This window comes from Scophthalmus maximus, chromosome 1, assembly GCF_022379125.1.
Source record: "Scophthalmus maximus strain ysfricsl-2021 chromosome 1, ASM2237912v1, whole genome shotgun sequence".
Lineage (NCBI taxonomy): Eukaryota > Metazoa > Chordata > Actinopteri > Pleuronectiformes > Scophthalmidae > Scophthalmus > Scophthalmus maximus.
This window is the reverse complement of record NC_061515.1, coordinates 10,550,311-10,573,151: the sequence shown is the minus strand read 5'-3', so window position 1 is coordinate 10,573,151 and position 22,841 is coordinate 10,550,311. Positions and strand designations below refer to the sequence as shown.

The 22,841-nt window shown below is 43.9% G+C and overlaps 1 protein-coding gene across 4 annotated transcripts; it reads left to right on the top strand.

Moving 5' to 3' along the window:
* Nucleotides 1–21,421, top strand: chn2 (chimerin 2). Of its 4 annotated transcripts, none has more exons than XM_035628997.2 (13): nucleotides 1–139; nucleotides 8,193–8,231; nucleotides 9,838–9,893; nucleotides 11,535–11,566; nucleotides 11,778–11,891; nucleotides 12,030–12,321; nucleotides 16,644–16,727; nucleotides 17,733–17,817; nucleotides 19,084–19,257; nucleotides 19,421–19,498; nucleotides 19,706–19,843; nucleotides 19,933–20,038; nucleotides 20,550–21,421. In XM_035628997.2, exons 4-13 carry the CDS (start codon nucleotides 11,535–11,537, stop codon nucleotides 20,719–20,721), a joined length of 1,275 nt encoding a protein of 424 aa, XP_035484890.1. In that variant the 5' UTR covers nucleotides 1–139; nucleotides 8,193–8,231; nucleotides 9,838–9,893; the 3' UTR covers nucleotides 20,722–21,421. The 4 variants fall into 4 exon arrangements, with proteins under 4 accessions (XP_035484890.1, XP_035484879.1, XP_035484884.1 ...); XM_035628986.2 differs by lacking the exon at nucleotides 1–139 and adding an exon at nucleotides 2,038–2,637; XM_035628991.2 differs by lacking the exon at nucleotides 1–139 and adding an exon at nucleotides 2,039–2,637 and having other exon boundaries at nucleotides 12,051–12,321.
* The last annotated feature ends 1,420 nt before the right edge of the window (nucleotides 21,422–22,841 follow it).

The following is a 22,841-nucleotide window of genomic DNA, read 5'->3' as shown; positions in this document are numbered from 1 at the left end:
GAAGTTTTAACCCCTCGGCGAGGTCTTGCAGGAAAGTCTCGGCGTTTCTTTTTCTTTTTCTTTTTTTTAAGCTGAACGTGTTTTTGCTAATATCTGTCGCTGAAAACCTCCTCGTGTCAAAGTGTTTCAGTCCGACCCGGTGAGTGAACTGTTCTATAAACCTATGAGTGGCTGTCACAGGCTGTTAGCAGTGGTTGGACATTGTGGAGACAGGCAGAAGGGTGACGGGGCGCGTGCACCTTAGAAGCACGTGAAGATACGAGGGTTTGTTATATTTTGGTTGCAAACATACTCCACATTTTATTCACGTGAACTCGATGTGGCTTTGTTGTTTAGCTTCATTTATTATTTCAGGCTCATAGGTCCACAACTATGGAAGCCCATTTCCGCCACTGGGGGGAAAAAAACGAAGGCTAATATTATGAGATAGTAATTCAAAATCATTATATGAATGTATCTATCTCACAAGTACGACTTACTATCTCGTAATGTCGACTTTTATGTCATTATTATTACTTACTATCACAATGACTTGTACCTTTGTTACCTTTGCGTTTAGCCACACAGAAAAAGCCTATTCAAGGTTTACACCTCAAGAGTGCCTTGGTATATTTCATTTTTTGAAATATTCTTTTTAAAATTTTTATTATTTATTTTATTAGTGTCCTGCTGAGACGTGTCAGTCAAAATGCTCGCTTCAATAATCGTTTACGAGTGTCCACATAACCCAAATAGTGATTTTGAGTATAATCGCTTGGATTTTTAAAGCTGCAGTTATTCAGTTTTGACCACCAGGGGGAGATGAGATACTAAATAAGCTTGATGGATACAGACTCTGACTTATTTAAACCACTCATCTTGACTTGACTAAACAAATAAGTGTGTGCTGTTCATGAAAACAAGTCAGTGCTCGACAGAAATGAAGATGAAAAGTTGTGGTCTGCGATGTGGCTGCTCGGGGGAACTGGCGAGGAGGTGGGGGTTGCGTCATAACTGTCTTCTGCCCTTTAAAGGTGGGTTTAATAGTTCACGTGTTCTGAAGTCATGGTGGCCATTTTTAGCCGATAAGGCTTGGGCACGGGTACATTCTGAGGCGGTTTTGCATTGATTGACAGTTCTCTTAGACTCAGCTTCTGATCTGGAAGCCGCCAAACACCTGTGACCATCTGCAGTGAGGTATTCAAGGACGTCTCCTCCGTGGTAATGACAGAGCAGCGATTCCTGCCGCTCTGGCGATCTCAAAACGACAACCTTTTGGTTACCGGCTAACTAGAGATGAAAAAACAACCAAAGTTTTTCCTCATTTCTGACCTCACAATCCCTCCTTGCATCTCGTCCTTGGACGTTCATGAGGAACAACCTCTCGGTTCGCTCGTCAACCTGCACCGCCCTACTCATGCCATGCCAGAATCAGAATCAAGTCTGTTAAGCGCTTGCCTAGAATGCGACCTCTGCGTTTGCACATCTACTTGATCTCAATCACACACTTATGCCCCTTCATGGCTACACTCCACCCCTCTAAGTAACATCATCTGGCATCGCACAGTCCAGGGCGACCCTGGCGATCTTCAAGAAGTCTCACCTCTCTTTCCCGGAGCACCTCCTCACACTTTGTGGTCCACTTCTTTACCTGACCTCCCACGCTTTGTCACATTGAACAGATTCAGCACTGACAGTTCTTACTTCAAGGTCTCCCACACTGTCCTGGGACGTGGTGTTGTCCCAAGGGGGTGTAAGTCACTTTGGAATAAGAGCTCCTGGCGAATGAGTAAACGTAAAACTTCCCCCTGGACACCACATCCATCTTGTTTCTTCATGGAGAAGAGGGGGAACCCACCAGATGGCGCAACATAACAGGACATCTGATGAAAATCTGCCAGAGCAGGAGTAATGTGGTTCAACCAGCTGATTTTTAAATGGTCTCATATAATCGGGTTCCGAGAAACACATGTGACGTCCGTGAACGATTTTGCTGATTGAACCAAATTCGGTTTGTTCTGGCTTCTTCTCTTTTTTGGGGGGGGGGGGGGGGGGGGGGGGCGTTCGCTCACGTCTGTCAACTGCTGCTCCAAACTTTCACTTTAAGAAGGCGCGTCTACGCCGCGGCGGAGTGTGTTTATCGCAAACCCCTCGGAGTGGCACATGGAGACCATGGCTGATCGCGACGCGGCACAGTCATCCGGAGACCCACAGATCCCGGTGCGAGGGGGGGCGGCGGTCTGATCCACGCTGCGCGTCCCGCCTGCGGCGCGTCGAGACCTATTCTCAATTCGGCGTCTACGGTCGCTCCTTGCGGCGCATGCGGCAGGCGCCAGCTCCTCGCACACCGGGGCGCACGGCGAGCGGGAGCCTCCGTGGGATTCAACCACACGCGTCGGGGGTCGGTGGGCTCCCCCCGGGGCGAGAGACGGTGGCGTGGGAGACGTCACCGGTGCAGCAGCAGCAGCAGCAGCAGCAGCAGCAGCCGCCGTCGTCGAAAGGTGGAGCGCGTCGGCACGTGAGTGACATGGAGGCACCGCCGGGAACGAGCCGCCGCCGCGAGCGCACCTTGGCCGCACGCGAGTGACCGAGCCGCGGCAGTGTCCGGGATGGCAGCGTCCAGCAACTCGAGCCTCTCGGGTTCGTCTGTGTCCTCCGGTAAGAGTTCACGTGACCCAGACTCAGTCTGGACTCTGATGCACCGCACGTAAGATCATCTTCATCATCATAATAATAATAATAATAATGACCAGGAAATGTGACAGTTGTATTTCTTCCCCTTGCATCTCGCACAAGAAGAAACATTAAAGTGGCTCCCAGTGGCTGCTGTGATTCGGGATGAGGGACTGTGAACAAGCATCTGCATCTGCTCTATAACTGATGCAGAGGTGGGAACGCTTGCCTTTTCCTGTGCAGGGGGATTATAAGGGTTGTGGGATGCAGTCAGTCAGTGTGCCTGTTGGGTTTGGATGTTATCATTAGATTGCCAATCATCTCCACAATACCCTTTTTGACTTTGCACTTGGCTGGCTTAAAGGATTATCTTTGGCCCCGTGTAGTCTTCCATTTTTTCCAAATCGCAGCAGCCGCAGCAGGATGTCTTTCTGTGAAAAATTATAAAATGCCAAGACTCCAATCGCATCCACACGAGGTACAGTTCATTGTGCTGTGCGTTTGGTAACGTTTCCTCTTCAGGGTTGGGTTTTCACAGGCTGAGAACAGAAAGTGGGTTAGCAGCTGCTCAAACAAGCCCAGAATTAAATAAACAGCTCCGTGCTCGTCTCTGAGTGTGCATCCCATTCTGTGTTAGTGGAACGCGTCGCTCGTGTTTGCCAGGGTATAAAGTACAAACTCCACTATCACAGTTCTGTTTGGTGTAGAAACCCCACCAACAACCGGAGGGGAGGGGGAGGGAGAGGCTGTTTATAATACTAGGCTCAGCACTTAGTTTTTTTTGTTTACTGTTTCCTCCCAGTGTGTATTACCTTCTACCAAGGAAAAATCACATCTCTGAAATATGTACATGTGATACTTTTTTCCACTTCACCAAGTGAAAAATGAAAATTGATCACTGCGTGGCAAATACGCGTGTGGGTTTATTACAGGGCGAGCACATTTTACAGGATATACAATGTTTGACTTTCCTTCTCTCTCTGCATCCCGGCCCCACCACCACAGCAGAGTCACATTTGCCAAGGCACTGCCCAGTGGGAGGGACAGACGGCCGCTTCCAAGCTGATATAGCCCGTGGTAACCACATGCTTCACAAAGCATTATCTCATGTGTGCGTTTCAGAGGGGCCGTGGGTTTACTGTTTGACCACTGATGCTTTAAGAGGAAAGTCTTTTTCTCTCTGTGGCATCGGAGGGTTGTCATTACCGTTGGGCTCTCAATATAATTATCAGAGGTTACAAGCTGCGCCGCTGCCAGGGATAGAGTGGTTGTCACAGGGGTATTATTATTTTCATGCCGAGCTCTTTGGCAGTCAGACACAACATTTGAATAATCTTGTCTATGAGGCATATGACTCCAAAAAAAAGAGGAAACGAATCAAGGCTCAATTTCTGCTCCGTATTAGGTCGTCCGGTCTGGCTGCTGACAGTGTGCTCTCCGTGTCGTTCTAGTAATCTTGTTTTTAAGGCTGTTGTTCTGTGGGACAAAGTGTAAATAAAGTTCATCTAACATTAACGTATGAACCTGCAAATTGTCGGCAATGACAGCAGAGTGCTGATCTAACGCTGATTTATTACTGTCCTCCCTGTAAATTATTGGAATAAAGAGGAAAAATTGTACGTGCTCAAACTGCCTTATTGTGTGTAAAATCCATTATATACACACATAGGATTTTTTTTACAAAGGCAAAAAATGATGGACAAACTGAAAAGGATTGCAACACGATTGCAACTCCTATGTTGCAATCTCTCCTTTTTCCCTGGAAAGAGATTTTCGGGCCATTCATCTAGATCAGATTCTATCCTGCACATTCCTGGCACGGGTGGGTATCGAAGCATGTACTGTACCAGCAGCGTGCCGTTCGCTAAACGGCTCCAGGAAATAAAGCTTTGAAAATAAATGGAGGGATAGAGCATGAAAGTATGCCTTCTGCTCCGGGCCTTAAATGACAAAATTGGCCCGGGAAGGCAGAATTACAGGCGTGCATCACAGAGAAGGCTGTCTGCTCAACACGATCCCTGCACATGTTTCTGGCAAATGCTGCATTTCACCTCCAGATTTTCTTTTTCATTTGATCACGTAGGCCCGTATTTGTGTCATGTAGAATGACTTGAGTAAAAATGATCTGCATGTTTTACAGCGTCAGAAGGGGGGGCCATGTTAGTCCCCGAAGTAAACCAGCCCATTAATTACAACGGCAGGCGCTGTCAGTGACAAGAGGAAATGGCAGCATCAGGAAAAATTTCCCTTTTTCCCCCCATTTAGACTCGCATGTAATTCTTGTTAACAGCAAAACACACAGTTTCACTTAGTTTCACGTACAGCCCAGCAGTGCAGCGCACCACAGATCACACACTCCAGAGAGGCACCGTCATACCTGTCACACACTCTGTGTTATCTGGCCAGCAGCACTAAGACTGCGTTGACTTGCTTGTTTTGGACCAGTGTAATACACAGATGGTCTCTCTGCTGCAGCTCTGCTGCATCCCACTGACTCTGTGTTTTCATGTACCAGTCGCACAGCGTTCGGTCTTCTACTCCAGAAAGTGTTATTCCTTTATGTAAAATGATGTATGCCAATGTGTATGGCTCGTAAAAGCAACACTATGAAATAATGGATTAATATGATAGTCCTCAACTTTTTTAGACATTTAGAACATTTCCCATTATTTGAAAATCTTGCTGGTGTTGGAAGGGATTGGGGTGAAATGAATGGCCCTCGGGCTCAGTGTCGCCAGAAGACCTCACGGATCAGCAGCATGAGCAGAGACCAGAAACTCGCTCACCCTCTCTGCCCTCAGTGGCAAACTCATTCACCCCGATTCAGTGTACATGAGCAGGTGCTCACACCTGGAACTTACTGTAAAAACTGAGAGACCTCACTGTTTTTAATAAGGACTCATTTCCACTAATTTGTAAACCCTTACATTTAACAAGATGATGGTGAAAAAACAGTCAGCTTTTAAAATGTCTGTGTCCTGCAGGTTCTGAACTTTTTGGGCTGTCGTCAGCAATGTACAAGAGCTCATTACACTACAACACAAGCTATTGTGTTTTGTGCAGGAGTTGAATATATATATTTATTTATTTATTTATTTTTGCATGTGCACAGACTCCAGACGCAGACGTTATCTAAGGGGATAAATGCCTTCCTTTTCATTCATTACATATTCTCTTTGTCACCAAAGCAAACGCCCGCCGGTAATTATTTTATTGAATGCCTCTGACTGGTGAGTAATGGAGGGCAACACAATTAATAACTGTTTCTTTTTGGGCGGGGGGGCTGGCTGCCCTAGAATTTAAAATTCTCCATGATCATCAGGCGCCACACAAACTCCGAGCTACTTAGAAATTCCTTTTGATGTTCCTTGGATTTCTGCATGTGTATATGTGTGTGTTTGGTGTTTGGAGTGCGGATACACACTGTGAAGCTCGTGTGTGTTTTTTGTGCAGTAGTGTGCTCGTGTAATCCACTGCAGACTGAAATACCATTCATCATTAAAAAGAATCAGATTGAAAAGAGAATATTTGGCAGCCGACCAGATGAAATCACTTTCTTTAAACAAGCTGCAGTGTAATAAATCTTTCAGATTGTTGCCACTGCAATACACAGTGACAAAGCCTGAGCATGAGGACAATACGTTTTCCAGGGCAGCTTGGCCACACATCAGCAAACAGAGCCCGCAGGTTATGAAGTTGTATTTGTAGGTATAGACAATCTGTGCAGTGCTTTAGTGAAAATATTTGCCCTTCAAAGATTCCAATTCTCATGTGAGCTGCTTTTTTTTCCTGGTCATTTGCATAATTATTCAGCTTTTGATTGTGCACCTATCTTGTCTTTCCACCGCATTAAATTCAGCTTATGAAGCGATAATGAGCTTTTTGTATGTGCTTTAGTAATATTGCAACCTGCAGTGAGCAGGGAAAACAGCATGACGCGGAGACATCCTCTTGATTGCCTTGAATCCTCTGATTGCCGGCTGCACTTAAAGCGCCATCAGATAAACAGATAGAAATAGAACCGCCGTGTGCAGAGAGATTTTGGTGATACAGGTTCAACACCTGTGCCATTTCTCGTGAGCGAGTTGCACAATCTCCCTGCCTGTGTCTCAGTGCCCACGTCCAACAAGTGCTCACTAGTTCTCATGATGAAATGATTCCCGTTCTTGCTCAGGTGTGTTTTATGTCTTTCCCACTTGGCCACAGGGGTGTGGTGCCAACGTGCTGATGATTGCAGAGGAATGTTTCAAATGAGCAACATGTATCTTCTGGATCAACATGATTCAGCAGTTCCCACAGTCAGTCAGTCTTTCAGCAGCGGCGGTGGGAGTTTGACACAAGACAAATAGATGTAGATGAATCATTAATTATCATAGCAGCTATTTTGTGCATTTGGCCTGAGGCATCATCTGCCTATGTGTGGTAGCTATAGCCTCAATTAACATGCCGGCATACTGAGCATGAAGTACTCGTCGCATTAACTTTTGAATATGCAATAAAATCTTTCTGTAAATGGGCCAAGACCTGCTATGAAATTGCTGAATACTGTTAATACCAACAAATTATTATCACCATGTGAAACAAGTGTGTTATTATGAAAAAGGCTCATTATCTTCTCAAGGTGCGTTCTTGACCTTGGAGGCAGAAGCTTAAAAAACAAAGTCTCAACACAAGGTCCAATTTATATTTCCTCTCCAAACTGTTTAACTGCATCTTGTGACCTTCCTCAACATATGGACGGAGATGTGATTAAATACTTTGGAGAACAAACAACCCAAAGAGGTTGGACCTTGTGTTAAAAAGACTTTTAGTATCAACGTCATTATAATGTTGTGAGTAAAAACGTGTTTCACCCTTTGCGTCATAACAATGGCCTGATATTTTATTACATCCCTGGCAGTGCTGTACAGTGGCAAATTTTGCCATATTTTTCACTCATTTAGTGACACATTTTATTACAAGTCATTACTTAACCAAGAAGGTACTGGAATAAATTATGCTACAGCCTACAGAGCATCACCTCTCCTTCTCTTTTTTAAGCTTATATACTGTAACAGCACACTCCGTCATATATTCCGGGAACGATCATAAATCGGCCTCTATATCTCTCAAAAGAAGCTTCTCGCTGTTAGTGCCGAGATGTAAATTGTGTTTACTTCCCTTAATTGTAATCGGTGAATTTCTATTCTTATCTCAGAATATAGGGATGCTATGTTTTATAGAACAGGTGTGTGACGACACGATGGTTTTTAGTGAAACAAGTGGACGCCTGTATTGATTGTCCTTGATGCAGAGACGTTGATTGGAACTGAATTTGCTGGCGCAACTCAAGAGCTACAGCTGCACAGTGTGAAGCAATATGCATAATGCTAACGGGAGAGATGAGCAAACGTGACATAACCATGGTGAAGGGCTTTCTGAGTCAGTCCAGTGGGAGAGGGATAGAAGTGGAGATTTCAACGAGAGGAAGCACAGGGCACAGTCTATTAACACCACTGTGAGTTCATAACACAAACCTGCTTTTTTTGTGTGTTTCACAGACCCAGAGGATTATCAACCGCCCATATGGAAGTCCTACTGTGAGTAATGAATTCATTTGACATAAATGCTTTGACCTGGCGTTGGCCTTTGGTGTGTCTCTTTAAATAACAGGCACATTTGTTTATGTTCTATAAATAACTGAGACATTTTTCTATACAAGGAAGAATCTGTTTTTACACACTGCACGATCTAAAGGGCGACACATATACATGCACAGAAGGCAAACACTCACACACATACACACACATACGTCCACACAACACATTCACAAATGCGCAAAGGTAGAGCGGCGCATCCCTGGTCCCTGAGTAAAATAGGTTACCATCAGCCAGGAAAATAAGATTTTCTGCCTGCAAAGAGGCTCAGCTGAAATGGGGTCCTCAGAACACCCCCCTCATTATACAGTGTTTTTGCCATGTGGGAGGAAGTGGGATAGACTCCTCAGAATATATGTGATGCTTTTTCTTTTTGAAGCGCAAATCATTTCAGCCTGAAAAGCCGTGTCTGTCCTCAGAGTGATAACATTTTGTTTGAAAACCATTCGTAGCTCTTACGTCTATCTGCCTTTTTCTGCAGTTAAATGTCTCGCCTGTCATATTTTTCCAATAATTCTGCATTTCTGAAATCTTCTCCTGACTCCTCTGGGCGTCTGCTCAGGTATTTTTAGCGCTCCCACCGTGTCACAGGAATGGATGATGTCCAGGTCTTGCTCTGGTTGGCTCGAGTCGGCCTGACAAAACGCGAAAATGTCAGGATTCGGGACATTTTTCACAGTCAGGAGTCTTCCTTCCCCCTGCTCGCACAATCTGCTGCAGTGAAGACTTAGCTCAACCTCACACAGCGATTTTCTTTGCCGTGGTTCAGGTTGTGGGTGAACAAAGGACACTGTCGTCAGTCATCAGTTCTCATCCGCTTCTCACAAGGCCACAGACACACATGCATCCAGCAGCATTGCATTACAGAATAAAACACTGGCAAATTTGTCAAATAAAAAGAAAGAAGAGACATTCTAGACACGCAAAGAATTAAAAAAATCGGATTTGAAGAAAGAAACCGCACTCGGCCACGGATTCCTCTGTTGTGGCTGTATTGCTGTATATTTCTGACAGACATCCAGTTCTTGGAAACAGCAGAAGCAGCAGTCGGGTTTTGCCTTCCCTCACTTCTTAGTCTCTAATTGTAATTTGCTAATTCTGTGAGGCTGCCGAGGTGTTTGTGTGGATTACTCCACCTGCCGCAAAGCCATTAGCTCCATGTTCACTTTTCCCTTCTGATTTACTTCCAGTTAATTACTCTAAGTAAATCTAAGACTCAGAAGTATGGATTTGCTTGTGTTTGGGAGTTATGGAAGTAAATAAATAGTGTGCAGTTGTAAGTGCACAACAGTCCTTAAATCACACAGAACGATTGCAGATATATGGCTCCTGTCACGTAAACCACTGACTGCTAAGTCTTGCATGTCTAAGCTCACGGCTCCTTTTTCTACCATTTTAACGAAAGCTGTTGTCAGAGGCTGGATGTCCTTCATCTTTAAGTGTGTGTTGAGGTTGTTATGTACGTAATTACAACTTGCACTGAGCTGTGTACGTAACTCAGAGGGAAAGAAGGCCTCAAATAACATGTATGTTTATATTTTTCTGCCAGTGTACCAGCTCCAACAGGAAGCCCCGAGACCAAAGAGGACCACGTGTCCCCAGGAGGTTAGTACACTTTTAAATCTTCTATTATGTATGGGCCTGAATGATTAGTGTCATATTTGTAGTAACTATTTAGTTTGTAAATATGACAAAAAACCCAACTGAGAAAATCTGTAATAACTCAATTTAAGGAAGATGGAAGCTGCATCCACCCTGTGATCAAAGATAGGTCTGATGATTATTTTAGACGGACTGTTGGGCAGTAGGAACCGGTAGCGAACCGGAACCACTTGCTGGCCTCATTTATTTCTTTTTAATGACAAAAGATTTATTCTTACCCTTCGCCTTTAAAGCACAGTCCACAGACAGACTACAGCCTCCAAACTCTGTTTTCGCTCTCAGGTTTTTTAGCCTGGAAAACATTCACTGAGAAATGATTGAGCCTGGCAGCTGGAAGCCAGACCAGTCAGTCACCTATGGGGAGTGACTGGCTGCCGCTCAAAACCCCCACACCTCATGAACAATTGCTTAAATTCAGTCTCAGGCTAGATTTAGAACATCAAGGCATAATCCATCCGTGTTCATTTGGAGGACATTCACCATGACTTTTTCTTTTTCAAACAAAAGACCAGTGATCAGCATAGCAAGTGGTTAGTTTGTGTAGGTAGTCAGGTGGAGAGATGGTCTTTGTCAGTGTCCGTCTGTAGGGGAGAGCAATGCTAATCATCTGTTATGTAGCAAGCACATTTTAATTTTTAAGGACGGAGTCACAATTTGTCATCCAAGTTTGGGTCAACTTGATTTGTGACTTGTGCGTATGTTTTTGTGCTGATCGAGGACGCAAAGCAAAATCCTGTTTCAGTGTGGACACCTGACTAAAGATTTAAGACAGCCTTTAAAAAATTGAACAATTTACAGCAAGAACAGTAACAAGTGTAGCAGCAGTGGGGGGAACTTTGGAAAGACAAAGCATAGACTTTATTCCCTTCAGTCCCCTCAGAGTATAAAGCTATTGGAACCAGTCACTCTACTTGTTACTGTCCTCACTGTCAGTCTTCCATTGTATAGCCTGCCAGGAATGATGCATGTCTCATCCCATTTTGAGTTTTGCCACGCTTTGATGAGCGAAGTCAAAGTGGCGGTGCTGTCTACGTGAGATTAGCTGCTCATTGATTCGTGTTCCCAGAAAAACCGTGAGGATCATAACTGGGAATTCTCAGACAATTTACACAGACGTCTGCAGTGTAGTGACTTTGTATAGAAAGGGAGTAAAGATGATTAAATTGTTTATAATCCATTATTCTCTCCGTAAAAGCTCATGTCAGAATCCTAATGCTGTTTGATGTTGTTTTACATCGTGTTTGAAATGACAAATGTTTGTTTGCCATATGCAAGATTTGCAACGCAGACACACTACACACCCTGGCGTGTCACACATACACACTAAATATGAATTGTTTGCAGCTGGCCATCTATCACCAACTGTTTTCTAAGCCTGCCTCTTATTCATATCCACACTCTTTGATTTGGCTTCATGGTTTGGTAGCTGCGGATGAACATGGGGCCATAGCTGGAGATAATCTGTCCCGCAATGTCGAGTCCTCTATCTTTCAAAAGACAGGCTGTAATAATAATTTGCTGAGCCGTTTGATTGAGCGTTCGTATCATACTGCTCCAGCCAATATTTCTTCTTCTGGTTTACAGATGGAGAGCAGACCCAAATACTACGGGAGAGAGTGAGTGTCAAATATTGCTTCGCAGTGAATGACTTTATTCAGCGTTATTGCCTGGCGTCAGATGTGTTTGGGGTTGAAGTGGGTGGATGTGGATTTTCTTTGTATGTGAGAATAAGAGCCTGAGCTTAACATCCAAAATGTTATTCTTTGTATGTGTGCAGATACATTTACAATGGAGGACTATGTGATATATATTTATTTTTTTGTACAGATTTCATGGCATGATCTCTCGGGAATATGCAGATGAGCTGCTGGCGGGAGTGGAGGGTGCTTACCTCATCAGGGAGAGCCAAAGACAGCCAGGGACACACACCTTGGCCTTGAGGTACCGACACATCAGTATGCAGCACAGAATCACTTAAATGTCGTCCCCATCATCAACTCGCTCCGTCCCCTTGTTCACTTTTACTCAGCCACTCAACCAGTTCAACCTCTAATCATCCCCACCCCCTCTGTATTTAAGCATCCGTGTCCATCCGTCCAGGTTTGGGCACCAGACCCTCAACTACAGATTGTTCTACGACGGGAAGCACTTTGTCGGGGAGAAGAGGTTCGAGTCGGTCCACGACCTTGTGACGGACGCCCTCATCACTCTCTACATCGAGACCAAGGCAGCGGAGTACATCGCCAAAATGACCACCAACCCCATCTACGAGCATCTCGGGTACACCTCGCTACTCAAGGACAAGATGGTGCACAGGCTGAGCCGTGGACGCACAGAACCCCGCAGGGTCACGTTCCAGAAAGACGAGAGGGTGAGTGAGACCACTGTGTGTGTGTGTGTGTGTGTGTGTGTGTGTGTGTGTGTGTGTGTGTGTGTGTGTGTGTGTGTGTGTGTGTGTGTGTGTGTGTGTGTGTGTGTGTGTGTGTGTATGTGTGTGTGTGTGTGTGTGTGTGTGTGTGTGTGTGTTTTATTTATCCTCAATTTTTTATTTAACTTTGAGTTTAATTTTTTGTGCACAAAGGGAGCAATAAGCAGCTGGAAGGCTGTTTGTCAGCTTGCAACTTTCCACTGCTGAGAAGCAATTTACTGCCTCACGGACCTGAGCCGAAACAATAATTCAGTAGATCAGTTCTGTGCTTGATAGAACATTAAATTCAAACAATTCAAATAAATTCATAGTACAATTATGTATCAAGCTAACATTATAGGGAATGGATAATTCGGTTTCTCATAATCTGAGTACATGAAAGTAATCTTGCGAGCCCACGGATATAATGCCATGATTCTGATCTTCACATATGCTACTGATCATTTCCAATACATCTGCAGTCGGATGAGAGCGTTTCTGAGAGGACACTTTGTCCAGTGAGTGAGACATACATTATCGCTGTCGCCCCTGGGTGTGTTCGCTGCTGCCGTGCTTCATTGCCTCCTCTGAAAGGTAATGATGACCAAGGGGACTGGGACTTTGCCCTGCCCTGCTGTGCATATCAGACGCGCTGGTCTTAGGTGAGACACATTGCACATTGTATTACTTCGCACTCATGAGCTGCTGTCGGATTAAGTCAGTGAATGATTTATCAACGAGGAACAAGGAAGAGAAACTGAAACCATCCCTCCACTAGGTGGCGATCTTAACTTGTTTCCTCCTCTGGTTTTAGCCTGACCGTGGTACTCTGAGTCACGCCATGAGCTGACACTCATATAGTCTTGTTTTTTTTTACTTCAGATATTTCCCGAGCTGTATCTTTAACATGTCTCTAAGCTCGAGGAAAAAAGTGAATCGCTTTAGGAATTCTGTGTCTTCTAAATGTCAACCTAGAGTTTGTCAGTTTGACTGTCAGTCAGTGACAGACACGCGACAGCGCCGTCAGCAGGAGCATCAGTTGCAGTATTAATATCGTCTCTCTTCAGTTTGTTCTCCGTAACTTGACGCCCATCCATTAATGCAGCACTTTTCACCTAATGACCCTAAGTCAGTCAGTCAATAGTCCATTGACTTATTATGGTTTTAATGTCAGTGCAAACCTGGAGGAAGCCTCTGGAGCGGAGAACTTCCTTCAGATGACTCCAAGACACACAGACCAACCTACTGTATGTTTGCTTAACACGCAGCTTTATTGACCAACGTCAACTCACGTTAGTGTTGCCGTGTTTGAATTCATGAGGTTGGCAGGCTCCTCCGTTTGCAGAATAAATCATTTTTTTCCTCTAAATGTCAGATACTTTTTTGAAAACTGACTTCATATTCCTGTGGCCACATTCTTTTTAAATGTATGACTATCTGAGTCAGTGAGAGCTGGGATGATGGCAGGCTTTGTAAAGCCAGTGTCTGAACAACCACCTGCCAGGCACTTTGAAAAGACTGAGAGGAAAAAAAACTGTTTTCCTTTCTGCTCGAGTATTACGTGTGCATGAAGCAGAGGCCTGACCTTGATGGCTCGAATCTGTGGCTGCTTTTTGAACTTCATGTTTACCGATTACACTGCCACGCCCGGGGGCATTGCAGCCACAGTGGCTTCACTGTATGGTGAGCATTCACATGTATTTGCTCGGTGTTAGGTTGATACCTCCGTATTGCCATGACTGCAAATTCCTGTGTAATTAAAATACTCCCAGAAGGTGAGAGGGAGTACTTGACGCGACCTGTAGCTCAACCTCCTCAGTTTCCATCTCTTTCTGTGTGCAGGAATTTGCATCAGTGGCCAAAACCCTGTGCCACATTCCTCCTGACACTCATCACCACTCTGGTTTAATCTCAATCTTAATGTTAGGGAGGCTCTCGACCGACTGGTCTGCTCGCATGCCCCGGGAAATCTTTCCAAAGAGATTGTCCTGTTGTTTGTCAAGATAATTACCTGTTCTCTCCCCAGAGCTGCTATAAAAAAAAAATCCAATTATGACTTTTTAAAATACTTAAGTTGTAAAATGTAAAATTGCTCCTCACACAACATTGTAAGTGCACTTTTCCAGACATTTAAATTGGTGGTTATTTATTTTCAGAGTTCCCATTTCAGACAAAAGTGGCAATTTCCCCCATTTTTGAATAATGGATATCTTTGACTGCCGTGCCCTTCACAGTATGTCTATTTTTTCCATTTGTTAGAGATGCTGTTAGGGCTGATTGTTTGGGATGTGGATAGTTGTATCCTGCTGTCTTACTGTGTCAGTGCCCACTGTGCTGTTTTCCCATGATTCCCAGTACTCGCTCACAACAGCGTCCACTCAGCTGTGCTCCCACAAAGCCTTGGGGGGAATAAAAGAGTCAAAGCCACTGAAAAGAAAGCAGAGCTTGTTGTGTGACCACCTTTTGTGTCCTTTCTCCCCTGCTCTTCTTTAAGAGACAAGAAGCCATCTGCCTGCAGACAAAGCCTGTCACCCTCGTCTCCCTCCCTCCCTCCCTCCCTCGCTAGTCTAAGTCTAAAATATCTCGGAGTGGAGCCTATTCCTCATCTGTCCCCTCAGACTTCGCTGTAGAGACGAATTGCATGGTATGGTATGTGTAGGTCTTTTCAAAGAATGTCCACCACAATGACAAATATCTTCACCTGTCCTGTCACTCTCAGCTATCAGACGGTTTATTGCTGCCCTCAGAACACCAGAATCAAAAAGAAATGGCTGGTACACAAAAGGCCCATGGCAATATTTTACTGTGTCAATAAGCTGCCAATGCTTTTATTTTATCCTAGCGTAGTAGCTGCCCTCGGGGCCTTTTGCTCTGCGCCCCACCACCACTCTGCTTCTGCTCCAGCTCTTTATCATAGCACAAATCCAATGCTTACTGGCTCTCTGACCTTTCCTGCCTGTTAAAAAAATCAGTTCAACTTTATATTTTTGAGATATTTCCCAGGTTCAAGCTAAACTCCTCTATACAATTTTTTTTAAAATTTTCTACATAAAATCTAATTATTTGGTACTTGACATGTAGTATGATGTGTAGTTTGGGTTTCTGTCAGTGTTATGTGGCTTGTTTCAGAGCTTTGTGGTCAATTAGAAGAGCAGCCGTTAACTGGTTGTTTACTGGCAGAGCTAATAGGGACATATTCAGCATGCTCATAGCAACAGCCCCCCACTGGCTCACGAAATACAAAAAATACTACATGCCTGCAGACCCACAAATGAGCTTCCATGAGTTTTTACTTGGATTTGGGCACTCTGGGATTACTCCCTGTGTAGGGATTATGGCAGTAATCCCTCCCAATCCCAGTTGATGGTCTGGGTCTGCTGGTCCTCTGAGATGAATGATTGTGATTGGCGCGAGTGGGCTGCAGTCAGAGTGTCTGGAAGATCCCGTCTGGATGGCAGTGTGGGGAATTCCGCCAGACGACTGGCATAGCTGGAGGTCAAGCTCTGTTTGAATTACCAAGACACAGCCAGACAGTTATTGCATCTGTCTATGAGCAGGCGAGTAAAACCAGCGAGGAGGAGACCCAGCGCTGACTGCTGGCAGTGGAGTATTATCTCCAGTTAAGAGAGGAGTTTATCCGGAAGGCAGCGTGCTAATGGGAGTGTGCTCTCTGCCACAAAGAGGACGTCTACACTATTGATCCTGCTTTACAGAGCCGTTGAGCTGTGTGAAGTGGTCCTGACAGCACCCGACCGCCCTCACTCTCAACCTCCCGGCCCCACCTCATCAGCGACCCTGTTCTCTCTCTCTTTCCTTTCTGGGCGTGTGAAAGAGGGCCATTGTGTGAGGCACACTCCTGCCCTCTGGCCGCCCACTACCGGTCCTGTTCCCCCTACTCGTCTTGCTCTCTGCTGCCGCTCGATTCACACCAGATGCACAGTCAACCCCGTGCTGGCTGTCATCAGTCGCCCTCCTGGGTCAGGGGGGAGTGGAGTGTAGCTGCAGCCTCGGCGCTGAGCTGTTGCCGGCAGCGTCTGCCGCACAGCGCCCACGTCTCCCCTCCGCATCTTCCCCCAGAGGAGCTTGAGAGTGTGTGGGACCCCGATCAGTCGAGCATGGAGGCTGAAGAAAACAGAGGAGGTTTAGGAGGGGATCTGATTACCCACAAGGCTAAAAGACACGAGCGGAAGCATCAGGAGCTGCTGGCTTTGGCTCTCGGAGTCAAACTGGGAACCAAGGGAACTTTTCTATGGAAGCCTATTAAACTATTGGCCTCCTGTCCACAGATCTCCTCACCTCTGGTGCGGCGGAGTGCCTTGAAAGACACACCGGAGAAGCAGTGCTCCTATGACAAGATCCACAACTTCAAGGTGAGCAGCTTTTTATTAATAAACTTTAATTGCTGCTGACAACTTCACATAAATACATTTTCAGCAGGTCTCTATTATCTCTCACAGTTTCCTTGCGTTGGTTAAGGAATCCATCAGAGAGATGTATTAGATATTTATTTTCGCCTGCCTCAGATGTTTGCCTGTCCATAAACCACAGTATATATGCTGTTATATTGATGAGAACACATGCAGCTGACGCCCATATGCACTGAGGGGAATAACCCATTAACAACTGAGCACATTGATTAGCATCGATTTTAAAAGGTTTTAGATCTCTTTTTGTTTTAGGCTGCAGATTTTTTTTTTTTAATTAGTTTAGTGCAAAGTACATTGTGGGACATACAATATAGCTGCTGTTCTTTAAATATACACAAGAGAATTTAGGGATTCTTTGCCTCTGGGTGCCTCGACATTCTTGCAATTGTATCTTGGGTCTCAGTTAACAGGCAGGCTATAATGACCCCCCCAGCTTTTTTCATGCTTCCTCTTTGAAAAAGAACAAAAACCTTCCACTCACCACCTACCATATGCCTTCTTCACTCATCGGTCAACTACTACCTATTCAAAGTACCACTGACTGTATGTGTGTGTGTGTGTGTGTGTGTGTGTGTGTGTGTGTGTGTGTGTGTGTCATCTTATCTGTGTTTTTAGGGAGCACAGTGGGTCTACAGTACATCTGTTATTTTGACTCACAGGCTTGCCTCTGTGCTCGCCTGTATGTATTCGATTGCCCAGGAGCAGATGCCAGACACATTATAGCAAATCCTTTAATCTGCCTTGTATATACAAATGCTCTCATTTGGCCTGGGGTCCCATCCACTGCAGCATTGGATCACAACGCAGTCTCTCTCCAGTACATCAAAAAGAGAGGTTCTTCAGTTTTGACTGGACATAGTAATGACTTGCAATACCTGGACATGTGTTAGTTAGTGTTTGTGTGTGTGTATAAATATATAAGTATAACCATGTTATATCTAACTCCAGGTACATACCTTTCGAGGGCCGCACTGGTGCGAGTACTGTGCCAACTTCATGTGGGGCCTCATCGCCCAGGGTGTCCGCTGCTCAGGTAACTGTACACTCCACCATCACCATCGACTCCATGTCATGACTTACACAAAGAAAGTCAATGAGTTATCCATGGATAAAACTGTCATTTCAAACGTGTTGGAATTTTGGTTTGGTTGTTATTTTCCTTTTCACTGTTTGGGACAACCGAGTTGAGATCGTCCTGTCAGTGACCTATCAATGGCTGTTCAAAAACAAAACCCACTACGCCTACACTCTTGTATGTAATCTCTAAACATAACTAGTATCACTCTTTTTCAAACCCTGTTTACCCTCAAGCGTATTTAGTATCAGTCATACTGTAATGAAAAGAAAAAAGATGTTAAAACTGATGTATTTTGTGCAAAGAAATGACATGGGAAGCAGGATGCTGACAGCATCACATCAAAGTGGATGTTTTGTAATAAGATAAGACAAGATAAAATAAGATAATCCTTTATGAGTCCTACAAATGGGGAAATTTGCCATGTTACAACAGCAGAGGCAGATCATCACAATGAAAACATTGTTAAAAAAAGGAATAAATGAGTAAACATATGCAATATGCAAAAAAATACAATGCGTAAATGTGAAAAATATATAAATGTCTAACGAACGCAGGTAAAATGTAGCAGTATAGAAGCAGAACTACTGCAATTGAGTGATTTCATGTTAGAGCTCAGTGTAGTTTTCAAGGCTTCAGTGGTCACAAGATTCGTTCACCGCACAGACACAGTCCTGAAACGGACGTGCACATCGCTGGACTCGGCTGCTGTCTCCCTAACAGAGTGTTTGTTGTTGAGACATTTGCCACGCTGGTAAGCCGGAGGCAAACTCTGGAATCATCAGACACCTCATGTGCTATGGGAAACAGGGAAGACTTCTTTGTCCTCTCTCACTCACTAACTCCTGCTACACTCAGAGCGAGGACAGAAATCAGCAGACCAGCAGTAAAAAAAAAATACTGTTATTGAACAATTTAAGTCTCACCGGTGTACTAGTGTCGATCATTCACTGCTGACACACACACACACACACACTCTCTGTGTTTTCCAGCTGTTCGGCACACTACAACGAGAAGCCCCCGCACATGCTGCCATGCTTGCTGTAATCTACCTTTGGTGCAGTGGGTGTACCGTGACAGCTTTAGCTGCGGCTGTGGCAGTTGGACTGTGCAGTCGATCACTGACTCTAGGCAATCTTTTCAAGCTGCTGTCTCTAGCCTGTTGTGATGGCCGTGTTAGCGTCAGTCCGAGGCTGATCACTCTCTGTTTCTCCGCTCTGCTAGACTGCGGGCTGAATGTGCACAAACAGTGCTCCAAACTGGTTCCCAGCGACTGCCAGCCGGACCTGCGCAGGATAAAGAAGGTGTTTAGCTGTGACCTGACCACGCTTGTCAAAGCTCACAACACGACGCGACCCATGGTGGTGGACATGTGCATTCAAGAGATAGAGCTGAGAGGTACAGTGCAATGAATCTGTCATCACATGAAACTCCATTAATCGCTTCCCGGACATGAGAGACTGAATTTTGAAGAATGGGAGGAAGGGAGGGTGGTAAGAGGAGAAGAAAATGTCTGCCTCAAAAAAAACTGAGACAAGCTTCCCCGATTTTCTTTTCGCAGGTATGAAATCTGAAGGTCTCTACAGAGTGTCTGGCTTCTCGGAGCACATAGAGGACGTGAGGCTTGCCTTTGACCGAGGTTTGTAGACGTCACATTTATTTGCCCTGGGATCTAGGTCTCTGAGGTTTTCATTCACGGGTTCATACTTTTAAATAAGCTTGTTTCAGCTGCAGCACACTTTGTTATTGTGTGACACATAGACAATACACACACACACACACATCCAGCTTTTACTTCGAATTGTGTCCAATTGTCAGTGATAAATTATTCATTTCTCATCAACAGATGGGGAGAAGGCGGACATTAGTGCCGATGCCTATGCAGACATCAACATCATCGCTGGGGCTTTGAAGCTCTACCTAAGAGACCTCCCCATTCCAGTCATTACATTTGACTTGTACTCCAAATTTATTCAAGCTGCAAGTAAGAGCTCCTCTCTGCAATTCCATGGCGTCACTGTGTTGGTGCTGCTCGTCTGTGCTCTGATACTAATCTTAAGAAATGTGATGTAGAAATTCCGAATGCAGAATCCAGACTGGAGGCCATCCACGAGGGTTTGCTGCAGCTCCCTCCAGCCCACTATGAGACCCTACGATACCTGATGGCTCACCTCAAGAGGTTAGTTCAAACACAAATTACTTCATTTTTGTCATTCTGTCTATAAAATCCCATGGAAATGAATTGATTGATCCATATCCACTGTGCCATATATGTACATAGTTGTCCAACAGCTATTAAAGTCACACATTGAACTGGGTGACGTGTTCTATTATTACTGAACATGGGCGCCGTAGTTTATTTTGAGTCAATCCCACATACACCCTCCTGGTTTCCCTTGATTACCAACTGTGTAATAATCTGTGGCAGAACGTGCTAAATTTACTCCTATTTAAGGAAATGATTATTGTTTTGATTATGTTTTGCCTATTTAAAAAAAATGAATGTATGTTTGAAACCCGATTGTAACAATTTGTGTCATGTGGGATAAATGCCACAAATTAATATTCAGGAGGTGAATCTCCACAACACCTGAACAAGTTCTTGTATTTTCTTCTGTTTTGCATTTTTCCTGAATAAACTCTCCTCACAAACTATAAATCTTTTTTAATTTTTTAATTTTATTTAACAGGGTGGCAATGTTCGAAAAGGACAATTTAATGACTGCTGAGAACCTGGGGATTGTCTTCGGTCCAACGCTCATGCAGCCACCGGAGCAGAATGCCTTGACAACCCTCAATGACATGAGGCAGCAGAAACTAGTGGTGCACCTTATGATAGAACATGAAGATGTCTTATTCTGAGGACGGGGGGCATGCGGCGCTTGCAACAGAAACGAAGGACAATAATTTATTCTGTCAAAGAGGAAATTCAAGCCTTGATTCTAATGATGTTTCAGAATAGTTTGTAAGCAAATTGATCCTGAGATGCTTCTTTTTCGCATGACCGTTTTAGTTGAAGTCGGTTTGGTGTTGACATTGTCTTGTTACTGTAGGTTTTTTGGGTTTCCATACTAAGCCAAGACCATCATTTTTATACTCGGGAATGATCCAGTGTTTTTAACTATCTACAGTGCTGTTCCGCGTCACTACCTGGAGTAGACATAGTCATGAGGCCCAGCACTGTGTGAACCAAGCATCACAGAAGCAGCGGCCGCTCACGTTCCCACATGACGTGTGCATATTTTGATTTTCGTGGGAATGTTGGTTCAAAGTTCAATCAAACCGTGCGGATCCTTTTCGTTGTACATAAAATCAGATCATGTAATGATCAATATTTTAAATGCGTTCTAAAAAAAAAAGAAAGGCCGATGAGACAATTGGGCGATCATGAAGCTTTTTTGCAAAAAGTGTAAAGATTTATTTTGTAAAGATGTTTATTTTTGTCTTATACTCTGCATCATGTTCTGTCACAGTAATATATTCTGTTGAGAATGATGTTAGTTGAAGTGTTGTCAAATACAAAACTGTTTCTCAAGAGAAATGAGGAGTCTGAAGAATGTCAGTCTGTGGATCGACCATTTTCATTTTCAGTGTCTTCGGAGTAATGAGAGGAAAAAAACACATCTGCACCACATGAGCACTTCTTCACAAATTATTAGTTGCCAGTTTTGTATTTCTGTTTACATGCTGTTATTTGAGCTATTTTAAATCAAAAACAAGATTGAGGCCCATTTTTTAATGCCGGTAACATTGCGCGGTGCTGCAATAGTTTCCATTTACTTCACAGTGCCATAGAATTATAGTCTGAACTAAAGCTGCACCGAGGACGTTTCTCTATCAGTTTGTTTGATGTGATTAATTTAATCTTTTCTATAAATCCATTTTATCAAAATGTATTTTTGGAGTCAAATATGTTATTTATCAGATGATGATTTATTAAATCACGTAAAGAGTTTTAAAGTTTTTAAATAATGTGATCTATGGCATTTTCTCCGAAATTTTACATGAACTCACATCACTGTGATACTGAAGCTGTAAAAGTGGTTCAGTCAGAAGACCGGCCCAGCCCTTGGCTAGTTATGACTGCAACCACCTGTGAATCACAGGTTTGTGGTCTGGAATTTATTTATTTTTCTTGTGAAAGCTATTGTCTTTATCTTGTATGGATGTTTTACCAAGGATACCTTATCACTCTAACTTCATAACCTGCCCACTCATCCAGTATTACCTGTAGGTGGAATTTTGCCAGATACCATATACACTGTGGTGTGTCTGGGATCTGTTCCTTGTTCCTGAGAACGTCACTGGTGTGAATCAGCTTAGATCGAAGCAGTTTTAGCAGGAACGGACTGCAAAACAACGATAGAAATATTTCTCACACCTCTTTCATCATTATTGATTCAAAGAATGGTAATACAGTTTGTTATAGTTTAAGTTAGTAAAATAAGAAATGGCCTACAATTTGATTAAACCATCAAGTATCCCACCTGCTGATAGACCACTGAGCAACAGGTTACTAATGCTCTGCCTTATTTACAACTTGGAGGGGATGTGGCATACGTGATTACTTCTAGTTTAGTTGTTTTATGTCTATTTCTGTGATCCTGGCACTTCTTTTGACAAAACTGGAGGTTGGCTATGTGGACTCACAAAGTTGTTCATACAATGCAGTTAATTGACAGAAGAGTATGACAGAGTCATTTGTTATATTTCAACTTTGTTTCCTTCTCTGGCATCACTTCTAACACTGTTTTATGTGGGATTGATCTGGGCAAATAGTACATTATGAACAACACTGTAGCAATATGATCGTTGCTGAAGGCTCACAACATTTCCAAATGAACCATCTACGCCTATTTGGAGAAAGAAATTACAGATGATTGATGATAAAATGAATTTTTTATATTTTAGTATGTCAAACAGAGTGTAGAGCATACTTTTTTATACAAGCAGACTGTCAAACGTAAAACGTAGAATCCACA